The sequence below is a fragment of the Brassica rapa genome, chromosome A04 (assembly GCF_000309985.2).
Source record: "Brassica rapa cultivar Chiifu-401-42 chromosome A04, CAAS_Brap_v3.01, whole genome shotgun sequence".
NCBI lineage: Eukaryota > Viridiplantae > Streptophyta > Magnoliopsida > Brassicales > Brassicaceae > Brassica > Brassica rapa.
In genome coordinates, this window is record NC_024798.2 from 15362026 (window position 1) to 15377743 (window position 15718).

Genomic DNA, 15718 nt, shown 5'->3' on the forward strand with positions numbered 1-15718 from the left:
CAAATTTCAACTTGATTATAATAACATGAGATCTCCGGAGGAATTACTAATTTATTAACACTGGCTTACTATTAATTAGTAAATGTATTTTGGTCAGAAAAATAGTCGAACATAGCATAATAAACTGCAGTAACATGAAAGCAGCCCTAGTGACTTACCATCGTTTTTTGTATCAATCTTTATTCCACTGCGAGCAGTCTCCATTGAAGTTAATCATGTCGCTGTGCCCTGCATTGTCCTCAGCTTATAGTGTTAGCCTGTTAGGCCTTTTATACTGTAATATGATTCACTCTCTGACATAAGATAATACCTCGAGCATGAATATTGTTGATTCCTGGGCCTTTCAGTTCAGCCCCGTCATCGCTGAACAATGAGATTCCTTCTGATGTTATATGGAAAGGGAAGGCTAGAGGAGGGGACATAGGAGATTTTGCAACCTTGATGATTCTCTGACCTTCAAAAACGTGAAAACCAAACCATATGAATGAAACATTCTTCCTAGTTACTGTGACCTTACAAATGCTTAACGTACCTGACTTGGCTTCAAGAACCAACCGGATGGTTACAGCATGATCCCAGTTAATCCCCAACGCAGCAACAAGGTGAGAATCATACCTCCTTGTGTGTTCTTGGAATCTATCTTTCAATTTAGCTGTTACAGAGAAAATATATGATTGTGGTAGAGGGCATTGATGAAGTCAACACAACAGTACTGTACCTTTGAAAGAATATGTGCAAATTCAGCATGTGATATGTAAAATGGCAGGGAATAATTATCAATGTTTTTTTTTTGTAACTGATTAATTATCAATGTTAAAGATGAAGTATGATAAAAATGGTTATGTAAGAATGATAAAAATGAACAATATATCATTAATGAAAATCATATATTTAATTAAATACGAATAGCAATTTGTGTAATATTTTATATTAAACCAAAGTTATTTTTATAATGTACCTTTTAAAATTTGAAAAACCTTCGGCAAAAAATGTACTTTTTAATAGATTAGATTTTGATAACAAATTCATATTTATTGTTGTGATAATGATTATAGTTTATCGTTGGGACATGATCAAGTTCATGCAAAAACACATGTAATAAAATTTCTAAGGAACTGTCCAACTATAAAAATCACATATGAAACATGTTGTGTATTTATGATCCGCGTTTTAAAGCGCGAGATTATTTTTTATGTAATTTTTTATTTCAATCAAACATATATTTTATTTACATTTTTTTCTTGCAGACTGTTTTGGTTTTTATATTTTGATAATAATTTAAATTTTGTTGACAGTTTTATTTTAAGTCTATAATATAATATAATTTACTAAATTTTAACTCATTTTAAATATAAAATATATTTTTTATCTGTTTTCTATTTTTATGGAAAATAAAAAATATATTTATTAAAATGAATACAAAACTGCAAAGAATGCGGCTAGGCAACCATCGCTGAATCCTAGTCTGTAGAAGGATCAAAAGCAACATGATATGAATGTTTGAAGATATGCATAGAATAGGCACATATAAAGATTCTTAAAATTTACAGAGCCTTGTGTTATTAGTTTATAGATTTTCACATTTTCAATAAAATTTAATGTTATTGGCTTGTTAATTTTATAAATTTATATAAAATGGTTTGTTATTAAAAAAAAATTAATTTTAATGATTCTACGAATCTATTAAAATTATTGTTATTGAATATTATATTCTTAACCATTTAACACATATGTATATGATTTTGAAAATAATACATATGTTGTTAGATTATTTAAAACTTAAAATTATCATAGTCATTTCTTTTCATAGACTTTCACAATGCACAAAATTCTCTCCAATTCTTTTTAAATTCAACAAATCTCTAAACTCAACAAATTCTATATAAGTCTAACTCCCATAACACCTCGAAAGTTAGTAACACTAGTTTGCTTTTGTTCTGTGGCAAAACATATGAAAAGGTAGTAAATATTAATTACTAATAGTAATAGAGATGTGTTGTTTCAGTTATGTTTAGAGTATCCTATTACACCAACTAAAAATAATAAAATTGTAGAAATTAATTTATAACGTTTGAAGAGACTGGACTCATAATTAAGGGTATAGAGATGAAGCGATTTCCGAAATTTTGAAAGTATCTATGATCCACTTCATTTTTTGGATCAGCATTTTATGATTCATATTTACTTTGTTATAATCTAAGTATTAAGTAAGTATTTGGATACTGACAACGTATATATAAAAAAAATACAGGACATTAGCTTTGCCAAATAATAAATAGACTGTAGTATTGTGAAAGCAGTGCCGGTTCAACTGTCTGAAACATAATAAATAGACTGTAGTATTGTGAAAGCAGTGCCGGTTAAACTGTCTGAAACATTAGCTTTTCTAAGAAAGTTTAATTGAACTAATGACCCACTATTAATGTTTGTATCAGCACGCCGTTGATTTGCCCTTGCTTTATTCCATTACGAGCAGTCCCCGTTAAAGTTAATCAGGTCGCTGTGCCCTGCATAGTCCTCATCTATAGTATTAGACCTTTTATATTTGAAACAATACTAACTCTGCGACGTAACAGGGGATCGATAATACCTCGAGCATGAATGTTGTTGATTCCTGGGCCTTTCAGCTCAGTCCCCTCATCGCTGAGCAATGAGATTCCTGCTGATGTTATATGGAACGGGAACGCTAGAGGAGGTGACATAGGAGATTTTGCAACCTTGATGATTCTCTGACCTTCAAAAACGTGAAAACCAAACCACATGAATGAAACATTCTTGCTAGTTACTGTGACCTTACAAATGCTTTAACGTACCGGACTTGGATTCAAGAACCAACCGGATAGTTACAGCATGAGCCCAGTTGATCCCCAATGCAGCAACAAGGTGAGAATCATACGTCCTTGTGTGTTCTTGAAATCCATCTTTCAGTTTAGCTGTTACATAGAAAAAACATATGATGGTGGTCAACAACACAGTGAAAAGACACTTCAGTTTCTGTGAACTGTACCTTGGAAAGAATACTGACTAGTCTCGTCTCGGTTTTGAGATCTAACTTGATTAGTCACCACTATAGGAATCCGTGCAAACTCAGCAAGCGATCTGTGAGGAAATCAACATCAATGTTAAAGATGAAGTGCTCATGTGAATGGTACACTCAAAGCTTAGACTACAGATTCATACTTTAAGAAAGAGATATGCCAACCCAATTGATGTTGCTGTCTCTGAGCTCCAGGTTTGTTTTCACTGAAAATCAATCACTAAGTCAAAAAAACAAATACATTGTTACTAAGGTCATGAGGAAATAGAAGTTATAGACAAACCCTGAAAGAAGAGCTGTCATACTATCAATCACCAGCAGCTTCACTTGGTTTTTAAGAATCGATTCCTTGAGTTCTTGTATACTGCTGATTACAAAGAGAAGCATGATAATAGTTCATAGCAGATGATTACAAAGGTATCTAAACACACACCTTTGAGTAAAGTCGGATAAAGATGTTGGCCGTAACACAAGGATTCTTCCTGCCATCTGCACTGCCAATAAGTTATGTAAGCAAATCTGAAACATGAGATGACTTTACCCAAAAAGGGAATACAAACAACCTCTTGTGCCATTCCTTTAAGGTGAAACACTTCAGGGAAGCTCTTCAACCCCATCTCTATCACCCTGACGAATGAATACACACTCTTGAGAAGAGAAATTCATGCACAAAAAGATGTCATGCACGTAAGAAGAAGTAGTTTACCTTCTTGAACTAAACTTGGACTCAACGTCTATGTATATCACACGACCATCTAAACCTCCATAAGCTTTAGGAAACGAAGCTGATAGAGCAAGCTTCATGCAAAACTGCACAATACAAAGACAGAGAACCTTTACCATATGCAAAAAACCACACTCAAGTAAAGCTACAGATAAGGGAGAAGGCCGGTCCTGAGCAAAGCCTAATGAAACATTCACCTATAACATTACATTTTTTTATCAAACCCTTTACTTGATAGCCTAGTGTCCCCAAAATCTCAGGGCCGGCCCTAAACATTAGCATTGTGAAAGTACCTGTGATTTACCAATACCAGGAGGGCCTACCAACTCAGTAAGAACACCAAAGGGTATGCCACCACACAAGGCTGAGTCCAACCCCTTCAAATGGGTAGGAAGATGCCCCGATAGATACTCCTTTTCGACCTTTTGCTCCAGCAAAGATCGAGCCTTTACAACAATTATCAAAGGTTCAGATTATGAAAGCTTATAGTTCATATGTAGCAAACAAAGGAGAAAGAGCTGCTTTTTACGGATAGACATGGAGGAGAGGCAGCTTGGCTGATGAGTTTAACAGCTGATTGTATCTCCTTCATTCCAACGTCTAGAAGCTCCATCAACTCAAACTCCGTCATAGACAATGCATCCTAACAAAAAAAAGCAATTGGGTTTCATCGGATGAAGAAGATATGATTATATAAAGTGTATCGGAAGGTTAAACCTTGGCGGTGATGATGTTTCGCGCGGCGAAAATGTTTGAGATTCTCTTGTGAAGGTCCATTTCTCCGATGAGCTTGTTCGCCATCTTCTATCTCCGTCTCCGGCGTCGGAATAAATTTCGTCAGGTGGAGGAGATTAGAGAAGCCTCTTTATCTGGCCCATTTACAAATATGTACTCTTACTAACTACTTTTGGGCCTGAAAATAAAAAATCCTGACCCATTTAGAAATTGTGTAAAATATTATTCACTGTGGCTTAATCAACGAGATTATATTTACATAAAACAATTCTACACTTATATCCTACAATTTCAAAATAATTCGCTCAGATTGATCACATTATGATAAATCATTAAGCTATAAACAATATATAAAAAAATCTAGACATGGTAAATGCAAGGTCGGTCTAGTGTTTCATGTTTTGATTAGATATTTGACATACTAGTAGTGTCCAACGTGGTCGTGTATGTGGATAGAGCTTTTGTTTTTATGGCATATATCGAAATTAAATGTCTAGTGTTTGTCATTCATGATCTAAGAGCATCCCCATTAGTGAATTTACAGAGAGGTTCAAACAAATTCCAAAAAAAAAAAAAATTTAAAATAATGTACAGTAATGAATCTGCATCTCCCCAGCTCTCTTCAATGAACCTGTGTCCAATGAATTCATCACTGTTTTGTGGGCCTCACAACACATGGCGACCGTGATTGATTCAATTTTTTTTAAAACCAAACAAAAAAATTAATAATAAAAATTTATAAACTTGAACCCTAGGAAAGAGTTCTTTAATGGGGATGCTCTAACAACCTGATAGGAAAGTACTTATCATTATTTTATTATTTCAGTTAATTTGACATTAACTACTCTTTTAACTAATAGCCGAATAATAGTATTAGTACTCCTTTAGATGCACTTTTTTTCTTTTAGAGATGCCACTTGAAAGAGATATTGTGTGCTTTGTAATGGGACCAAAACAATTAAATAAGGGCGGTGGATGAAATTGGGATGTTTGTTTGACCAACTCATCTTTATGGATTTCCTGAGTCTTTGAATCTGAATTTCCTGGAATATATGTTACCCTAGTGGTGTTGCTGAAAATCGAATCTCATGATGTATGAAAATGCAATTGCTTATTGACTTGACTTTAAAAGAAAATCTATAATTTAAATCTTAGAATTTGTGTATTTTAGTAACTTGGAAATAAACGCTTGATAAGGTTTTCAAAACATGATGAAAGTTTTGTTAACATGGAGGTATAAAAGTTCCATGATTATCAATTTATCTAACTAAGTTCTGTATTCTCAATTTCGGTGAGAGCAGACTCTTGCATTATTTATCTACGAGACACAATTAATATCTGATGAACTAACTTTCCACAATACTACCCACTCAGGAAGCTTTGAATCTCTTAACTTATTCCTGTTATAGTTCTCTGGATGAACACTTTGGTTTTAATGTTCAAAAAAAAAAACACTTTGGTTTAACCCTAAAATGACGTAGTTCGAGAGGGATTATAATTATTATGAGATGAACTTGTTAGAACATTATTATTAGTATTTTTTCAAATGTCTGTTAACATAAAATTATATTAATATTTTATATTAAATGTAAATATAAAAATATATTAGTATTTTAGTGGTGGGTATACACTAAAGTTTTTCAGTTAAATTTTTCAAGATATTCACCAATAACATACATGTGTAATTTTATGTTTCTATTCAAAAAAAAAATATTAATATATCAATACTATTAAAAGAAGAGGAGTTTTAATAAATCTATTTAAAAAAGTTGTTGGGATCCTTTTTTTTAGTTATTTTTTGGTCTTCCCCTATATATTATAACAGCATGTGACATTTTCCTTTTATTATATTTCCATTATCCCCTGAAGTCGGCATACATATAACAATAACATAAATTATTTCAGAGAATACACGTATAACATAAACATCTAAGACACCACAATTATATCAATTATTTATTTAAACCTACATTCTCTTTCAATCATGTCGCCTATCTATACATCTAATCTCTATAATATTATTTGAGAAGTCAGTTTCTTATGTGTCGTGCTCACATTAACTCTCAAGATGGTTGATTACACTGATACCCTTAATGAATTTAAAATATTACATTTAAATACTATTACTGATTTTTTTAGATTCCTTTTTTAAAATTTCCAGATAACATATATTATAAAATAGAAAATATTTATAAAGTTTTAAAAGTAAATTTAAAAAAGAAAATATATGTATATATAATATTAATTCATTAAAAAGGAAAGTTCAGAAAATAGTAATATTCCATTTTAAAAAATATTTATAAATAACACAAAATATACTTTTGAAGTAATAAAATAGTTTCTTTATATCTATATTTTCTTATATGAAATACATATATTTGTATATAATGTGAATACCAAAGAAAATCAAATACTTACATAATATTTTAAAATAGCATAACATTATATACTTTAACAAGAGATATATATTATATTTAATCATTATTAAAATTATATGTTTTCTTAATATATAATTTGCTTTAAAATTTTATGTTTGTAGAACTTAGTATATGATCAAGATACCAAAGCAAATATGAATTCTCATTTTAAGATTATTTAAAATAAATCTCAATTTACCAATCAATAAATCTAAGGCATAACATTATTTAGAATTTATAAAATACTTTAATTATTGTAAATATTGATATGTGTTCATGAACTTCCAAAAATGTATGAGTTACTTATGTATGTACTTATATATATGCATGAGATTTTAAAGTATTATCGTTATATTAATTTATGTAATTTGAAATCTGATACTTTAGTTTATTTCTTATTTTATTCTAAACACAATATATCTTAAGGTATACATAATTTTCCTAAAATATATTTACATATTTAAGATAACAACCAGCCTAAATGCAAATAAGAAAATTAATGAAAATTTTAATATATTTAGAATAAAACATTTAATAGTTGATTTCAGAAAAATAGATACAATCGAATATACCCAAATGATAACTAAATCGACTGTAAAAAACAACTAGATATAACATATCTAAAATAATACTAATTAAATAAAAAATATAATATTATTAGTATAAATTATGCACACAATTTATAAATTAATTTAAAATCAAAAATAAATAGCAATCAATTATTATAATATATTTACTTTATGAATATTTATATCCGTGCATGAGCACGGGAAAATCACCTAGTATACAATATTTTGTTATACGTATAAATGTATTTAACTTACAGCATAACTTGCCATTGTTTTATATCTTCTAACCTTGCCATAGTGGAGTATTACTATAGATTTCTAATAATAAAACATTTGTCTCAAAAAGATTAATATTATTTTAAGATATTTTTACCATGTTCGTTTTATTATATCCTACCCGCACTTATATACGAGTAAACGGATCCATCGGTTCGGCTACAGGTCTGACTTGGATATGAAAATATTGTACAAGACTGAAATAATAATAATATAACAGCTTTTAAATATTATAGATTTATAATAATAGTTATAAATTTATTTAATATTTAGCTTTGATCAACCAAATAATACCCGCGCTTTTTAAGCGCGGGTCAAAATCTAATATATATTAATACAATTTTGTGCTGAAAATCTACTAATGGGGATTATTTAGTTGTTCTAATGAAATGTGGTTAGGAAAACAAAATAGTTATCCCTGCAAAATCCAAATGCATGTGATGTGCTAGAGTGCACTAACGAAAACCACTAGGCAAGATATCGACATAAAAAAAAACTAAAGAAAACTAACTAAAATTACAAAATTCAATGTCGAAACACAGTGTCGTCACACTTAAACGAACACCATTGGATGCTCCACACATGTATATTGCCTCTCAACAATTGCAATTAAATATTTGAAACGTGTAGAATTAGTTAGTCCTACATAATTTTAACGTTTGGTTTGATAGTACTAAGAGAAAACGAAAGAAATCTTTCCCTCGAGCAAAGTCAACGTCATACATAACTTGCTCAACACTTCCTTCTTTTATCTTATCTAGAAGCTGACTAGATTAAATTTAGAGGCATATACAATTTTAAGAGTCTTTTTTTAATTATCTGAACTTTTTCTAGTTTGAAAGCTAATCTATGTATTTAAATCTCTATAAATCATAAATCTATAACATTTTATAAACTTGAGATTTTAATGGAGATTCAGCATACTTATAACAACGTTAAAAATGTCAAGATTGTGTTACCTAAGCAACAGAAACTTCCAGTTTTTATCAACTACTCTTATCCTTCTTAGCATGGTGAAGTTTGTTTTCTATTCATTTAAGTTTTATGTTATCTTAGCACGTAATATCAAAAAACAGTCGTCTTTCGTCGTTCACATGGATGGAGAACCTCTAGTTTGATATACAGGATCAGTATGAGTCTGTTGCTTTACGTTGATGATAAAAAAAACATTTAAGTTTTATGTTATTCTCTTTACTTTCAGTAGTCATATAACTCGTGTCATTTGCATTGCTGCTGTAGTGGCGATGTTTTTGGGATGGATAAATGTACTTGTGAGAATGTTCCATATTTTATAGAGACATCACAGAGCCTTTCTCTTCACAGTCTAGCCGAAATCTACCGCTCCTACGAAGATTATATCCAAAATAACATCCCATATTGTATTTGTTTTCAATTTTCACTTTCTAGAAAGGGAAATTTGCACACATATACATAGCAAACAACAAAATTAATTTTCTACACATAACAACTCTTAAGCTATGATATTTATGTAATAATTGCCATATTACCCTTATCACATTTACTTGAACATTTTTTTTCTTCTTCTTATAAATATGTATCCCTTCTATTTTTAATTGATTTCAACTTCTCCTACAACACTTATTAAACTTTGCATTTTACATATAAAAAACATAGATTTTTTTTCTTCACATAAAATGTTTTGAAGTTTTCAAAACAAATTTATATTTTATAAATTTTATAAAATATTTCATTAACAAGGTTTTAAATCTATACTATCATAAACATATAGTATATATTTATCTATTTTTCTTTCTCTCTCCCTCTCTTTTTCTCTTTCTCTCCCTCTCGCTCTCCCTCTCTCTCCCTCCCTCCCTCCCTCCCTCCACTACATTTTATGTGAACATTGTTTATCTATTTCATATACACATCAGAAATAGAATAATCTTTCTTATCCGGTGTTGTATTCATGCTCAAGCGAGCTGAAAAAGATAAAAATGTCCACCTATGTAATCAATTGACACAATTACCAAGAAATGGCTATATTTTTATTTTTTTATTATGATTATCTCACAAATTCACCCTCCTAGAAAAGTATTTTGGTGGATGATTTATTTTCAGTTCTCCCTCAATACAATATTTTAGACAAGAAAGTTGATGTCGAAGCATTCATTCGATCGAGCTCAAAGTACCATTAACGGCATTACTCATTAAGTGAAAGTTTTTTCCAGCGCCAATATAGACTCATTCAATGCTTATTTACCAACTTTTGATGTATACATGAATTAAGTTTTTAGGAAGTCAGCTTTCAAAATGCATAAAATCTTTGGAATTATTTTTCAGATATCCTCTACAATTTATGCTAACAAAGGATGAATCAAATCACAAATTCAGTAAATAACAAATATATACTACAAATAAGATTATTTTATTTCATCTCCCCTTTTATGTTCATCTAAAACATATATGATTCCACACGTTTATACTACAAGAACATTTCGCACCTAGACTTAGACGCAACATATTATTCAATCAAACATTAAAATAGTCTCAAAAACGCTTTTTAACGTATTACACAAACCGTGACAAAAGTTGTAGTACAATGTATTGACAAACAAATTGAAATATATAATAAGAGACGCTCGAAACCATTGACCCACCATGCATTATGAAAAACCACCGAACCGTAACACTTTTTGAATAAATTACATACAAAAGACCAATTCATAATCACTCTCTTAATTATACTAATCAACTCAGATTTGGAGATAAGCATTGTCACACTCTTTCTTCGCCTATAAGTTCGATCGACTCTTCTCTCTCTTCATATCTTTCTACTTTAATTATCTTCTTCCTTTCTTCAGCAAAACTTTTTATTTTATTTTTTCTGGTTGAAGTTTTTGTTTTATTTCTTTAGCAAGAAGCGAGACTGGCCTTATCTGTACCTTTCTCTTTGCCATTAAAAGCCCTCCATTTTTTCTTCCATAGATTCTTATTTTCTCTGATTTTCTGTTTGAGATTTTCTTGAATTCGCAATTTTTCGTAATTTTCATTTTCTTGTAGTTTTGATTCTTACACACGCTTATGTTTTATTCCTTGCAGAGAAACTCGTCCATGGAATCTCCAGCAAGCAAATCCTCCACCGTGAAGAAGGTAGAATTTCCGCCTCGTCGGGGAAGAGTGAAGAGAGAGATCTTCGGCGTTTTGGCCAGTTCCATCGTTTCCGCCGCCGTGAGGGCCGGTGGAGTGTTCGGGAAGAACGCTGAAGGTGACGGTGGTGTCTCTTCTTCCGCCACCGCCACTCCTCCGAGCGGATACACCTCCGACCAGAACAGCGAAACCACTTAAAGCAAGAAAACATATAAAGATATAATTACGAAGGTGCCACTGGTTTATTTAACCACCATGGCATGACACTACTATGCGGTTCTGTTCGTTTTTTTAAAACAGAACGCTGCTTTCTCCAGATCCGGTTCGGTTTAATTTGTTTTGTGGTTTGTTTTAATTTGGTGTGGTCGTCCGGTTTAACTTCGGTTTTTGGTGGGTTAAACTGGGTATACGTTTATGGGTGTGGTTAATTTGCTTTGTTAAACAAAAATATCTCCCTAATCTGTTGTTTCTACGTGTTTTTTTAAGTGGAGTAATGATGTCCTCTGGGAGATATTTTTGTTTTGTTTGTTTTTGGTTTGTTTTGGTTTGATCACCTTGTATTAGTTTGCTTTTTTTTAATCTCTCTGTGTATTCTAAATGCAATGTATAATTAAGCGTGTTTTGTATTATTTTGCTTTATAAACTTAAAATAATATAGTATAAACATGATGTATTGATGTTCAGAAGAAATAAATCCATGCAAGTAAAACTTACTTCAAAAGTAAAGATCGTCATGAAAAACAAAACTTATATTTAGGTTTCGAATGGTGACCATCATTCCATCCCGCCCCGCAGTTAACAGTAACAAAAATCTCTATATATATCAAATATCTACATGTTTTATAACTGTTAAAACCGCACCACAGTTAAACCGTTTGTTCCGCACTACTCAAACCGCAGTTACCAGCCTTAATAAATCTGTCTTTTTGTTTCTCTTAGTTTTTATTTGTTTAATTTTGTTGGTGAGTGGGGGTGATGGGACCTAGTTTAATAAGTTAGGCTCAAAGTACGATTGCCAAGCCAGCCACCTTCACTTTTTCTCTATTCTATTAGTATCTTTCGTTTTCTCAGTATGAATATGCTTATGAAATTGAAAAGAACACAAGACAGGCTTTAATACAAGATAGCCTGTTAAGGATTAGCTAAATCATAATTCTTTCTTTCTTTTCTAATGACTCAAATTCGTCTCAGAGCATGATTAACCCATAACCCCTTTTGGGTTTCTTATTCATTATTTTAGTAATTAAAACTAATTAAGAACCTTAGTTAAAAGCTGCTTTAATTTTAGGTCTCCAATGGTAGTTTACTATTTTGGGGTTCTTAAAAAAAATAAGGATACAGAAAAGAAAACAACACAATTTTTTCTTCTTCCTTGACTACAACAATACAAGCTTCAGTCCCTACAAAAATACAAAGAATATTGACATGAGACAGAGATTGTGTGCTTCACTCCCGTGACACTGAGCTTCCTCCACTGAGACAACATGAGACTGAGCTTGTCCGTGACTACCACACACGAGAAGATCACAAGACTACAATGCTACACTCCTACAAAACCAAGACAAGAACATTAATAACCACAGTTTTTATATCACCAATAAAGAAGGCAAGAAGATGCGACAGAGAACACAAGAACACTCTATTATATACCAACAAGATGAGACAGAGAACACAAGCTGACACAAACATAAGCATTTATATAAGCCATACGAAGAACAAGTAACAGAGCAGTATCAATTACAATGATAAGCTTGGAAAAGTGAAACTACATTGGAAAATAATGAAAACATAGTAGTATCAATTACAATGCCAAGAACGAAAGCAAAAGAAAGTAACTTTTACACAAACATCATCATAACCAAGTGATCAAAGCACAACAAACTTTAGACTCAAAAACAAAACACTTTATATCGTTTACACGATGACAATGGCATGATGAGATATACGAAGATCATCCTAAAGAAAAAAAAACCTATCATCATCATCATCAGCATTATACAATCATATCAAAACCAAAAATACCATCATACACAATTATATGGAAACAGAGGAAAAGTTTGAAATTGGTTTACCTTCTTTTTTGTAAAAAAAAAAGGGTTTTCAGAATCTGTGAAGAGTTCGGAGGATCCGATGAGTTTGTTTTTACGGGTGGGAAGAAGCTGGATCGAAGAAATCCGATGGGGCGATTCTGCATGGGTTATTACGAATCGAGCCATCAACAGAGATGAGTGTAGCAGAGACGACGATTTGGTGAACCATGCAGTCGGTTTCGATCGGCAGTCAGTTTCGATTTCAACCCTTCGTTCGGAGAACGCGAGAGACGCAAAAGAAAATACAGAAACATTTTACTTTGCCTCATGTGCTGACACGTGGGTGAAAAACCCTTCTAAATAATCGGTCACAAAACACCTTAGTTAAGGATCGATAATATGTATTTTCTTTTCTTTTCATTTAATTAAATTACTTATTATCCTTAAAAACCCAACTAAGGATCCCGGATAATCATGGTCTTATTCTGAACTTTTTGAGACCGATCCTTAGCTTAAAAGAGAGCACACCTGTCAGCATTTGAGCAAAATAATACCTCGTAATGTGTTTTATATAAATAAGCTTTTGTTCTTTCTCCTCATTCTCATGTCCTTTTTTTCTTTATAACTTGAAGCTCTCTCAACTTTCAAGTTCCTTCTCCTCCTTCTTACCATACAAAACGAGTAAACACATTTTACTCAAAACAGGTTCATTTTCTCTTCTTCTCTTGATCACAAATTTTATTCACAAAACAATCAAAAACATTTTCTATATGGCACTTTTTTTAAAAAAAACCTTAATTAAGAAACCCCCAATAAAGCATAAAATTTATAAGTTTCTTAACTACATTTCTTAACTAACTTTTATTATTAAATAATTCATTAAGAAACCCAAATGGGGTTATAGGGATAATGATGCTCTAAGGATCGATAACTGCATTTTAATATAGTTTTCATTTAATTAAATGCTGTAATTTGTTTAAAACCCCCCTTAAAAACCTGCGATAATGATGGTCTAAAGTGCATCAAAATATGTTATAAAAATAAAGCAATCATAATTTGACACTTGGACACAAAACATATGATCAATATGTAGACAAACATACCCAATGCCCAAAAAAACAATTATCATCTCTCTAAAATGATTATGTTGAAAACCTCAACATATTTTTTTTTTTTGTCATCACCTCAACATATTTTTTTTTGTAAACTAAAATATGATAAAACATTTGCAATATGTAGATAATTAAAAGACTCATATCAAATAAATTTAGTTGTTGAAACGTAAAGAAAATCAAAACAAAAATTAGTTGTTGAATAAACCCACTTTATATGAAAAATAACTAAAATTTGGAGGATGAGAATATATGAAGGCATATTCCAAATTCCTGATGATATTCAGAAGAGAAATAAGAACATCAACATAAAGAAAAAGGTGCTATTAAAATATATTATTTATTAGTATTTCGAATTAATAAACCAAGCTGAACCGAATTCGGAAAAATAATATATGCAAACCGAACCGAAATTTAACTTCTTTTTAAGAAAATAATCTTTTAAAATATTTTTCCTCAAAAAGAAAATATTGACTTCAACGGCAAACATGTGATGAGGGTAAGGGAAGCAAAAATGTGGTCGTCAAGCTTCTTAGCTTCTCCCAAACTTACTCTATTGCCATCATCTTCTTCTTCTTCCCCTGCACATCCAAAGATCCACACTCTCCTCTGCTTTACTCAAAATCCTTCGTCCACTGTTGGGATCAATGTCAGCAAGAGACACTTAAACATCTCGATTCTCACGCTCTTGTTCAATGGTGGGTTCTTGCTGGATAAGGCAAAGTCCATCTCAGAATCAGGAGATCTTCTTCAAACATACAGTGATTCAAAGGATGGCTTCACTCTTCTCGTACCCTCTTCTTGGGTTAAGGTAATTCGAATTACTTATTCCAAAAATGCTGATAAGTGATAACACACTTGTGGCTCATGAGCGAATGTCCTGTTCAAAGGTGGAGAAAGCAGGAGCCAATGTTCTGTTTGAAGAACCAGACAAGCGAAGCAACAACATAGGAGTTGTGGTGAGTCCTGTCCGTATAAACAGTCTTCAAGACTTTGGCTCTCCTCAGTTTGTAGCTGATAAACTCATCAACGCAGAAAAGCGAAAGGTAATTAAAATAAATAAAAGAGATTTTCAATAGAAGCTTTTTTGTGACTTAGCTTTGTTTTGGTGTTGTAATCAGGAAAGCACAAAGGAAGCAGAAGTTGTATCAGTAGGAGAAAGGTCAGGACAAGGACAAGTGTATGAGTTTGAATACAAAATTGATAGCACGAGAGGAGGTATCAAAAGGGTTTTCTCGGCTGCTTTTGTGAGCTCTAAGAAGCTTTATCTATTGAACGTTGTTCATTCAGACAATCCAGAGAATCCATTGGATTATAGTACGAGGTTGTTGCTAGAACAAGTTCTTCACTCCTTTGATGCTTTACCTCTCACATAACCCATCTTTCTTGTAAAGCCCATTTTCTGTTTATGGGTTTATTTTTGGATTGATGGGCTTATGTTTCAATCTATAAAACCCAATAAGTTTGAAATTTCTTTGCGGTGGCTTACGTAACTTCCTCTATTTTTATTTTATTTATGATAAAAGCATTCTTTCTCCGCTTGTATTCATTTATTTGTCTTATTTTCAGATTATTATCAAGAGTATCTTAATCTCCTCTTCTCTGATCTAAAACCACATATCATGTAATATTAATTTTATTTCAAACATTATTCATTTTTGAGCTACATTAGTTATTTTTTCAATTGAAGTAATAAGTATGGACTTGTAT

General features: G+C 31.6%; 3 protein-coding genes and 1 long non-coding RNA gene across 10 annotated transcripts; 2 read left to right on the top strand and 2 right to left on the bottom strand.

Moving 5' to 3' along the window:
* Positions 1-157: 157 nt before the first annotated feature.
* Positions 158-6682, bottom strand: LOC103864899 (DNA repair protein RAD51 homolog 2). 7 transcript variants are annotated; one of them, XM_033289269.1, is made up of 12 exons: positions 4479-6665; positions 4291-4404; positions 4055-4207; positions 3744-3847; positions 3601-3664; positions 3471-3526; positions 3321-3404; positions 3181-3243; positions 3008-3099; positions 2814-2933; positions 2591-2734; positions 158-228 (listed from the first exon to the last, which is right to left on the bottom strand). In XM_033289269.1, the coding sequence occupies exons 1-12, from the start codon at positions 4560-4562 to the stop codon at positions 173-175; spliced, it is 1134 nt and encodes a 377-aa protein (XP_033145160.1). In that variant the 5' UTR covers positions 4563-6665; the 3' UTR covers positions 158-172. The 7 variants fall into 7 exon arrangements, with proteins under 7 accessions (XP_033145160.1, XP_033145161.1, XP_018513721.1 ...); XM_033289270.1 differs by having other exon boundaries at positions 3321-3401; positions 4479-6235; XM_018658205.2 differs by having other exon boundaries at positions 178-228; positions 2837-2933; positions 4479-6682.
* A 3849-nt stretch (positions 6683-10531) lies between these two features.
* On the top strand, positions 10532-11486 carry LOC103864900. The gene is made up of 2 exons (XM_009142670.3): positions 10532-10657; positions 10819-11486. The coding sequence occupies exon 2, from the start codon at positions 10831-10833 to the stop codon at positions 11062-11064; it is 234 nt and encodes a 77-aa protein (XP_009140918.1). The 5' UTR covers positions 10532-10657; positions 10819-10830; the 3' UTR covers positions 11065-11486.
* A 638-nt stretch (positions 11487-12124) lies between these two features.
* On the bottom strand, positions 12125-13192 carry LOC103864901. The gene is made up of 2 exons (XR_632321.3): positions 12939-13192; positions 12125-12414 (listed from the first exon to the last, which is right to left on the bottom strand). It is a non-coding gene; the product is annotated as an uncharacterized LOC103864901 (long non-coding RNA).
* Positions 13193-14407: 1215 nt separating this feature from the next.
* LOC103864902 (psbP domain-containing protein 2, chloroplastic) lies at positions 14408-15605 on the top strand. The gene is made up of 3 exons (XM_009142673.3): positions 14408-14819; positions 14899-15054; positions 15130-15605. Exons 1-3 carry the CDS (start codon positions 14502-14504, stop codon positions 15382-15384), a joined length of 729 nt encoding a protein of 242 aa, XP_009140921.1. The 5' UTR covers positions 14408-14501; the 3' UTR covers positions 15385-15605.
* The last annotated feature ends 113 nt before the right edge of the window (positions 15606-15718 follow it).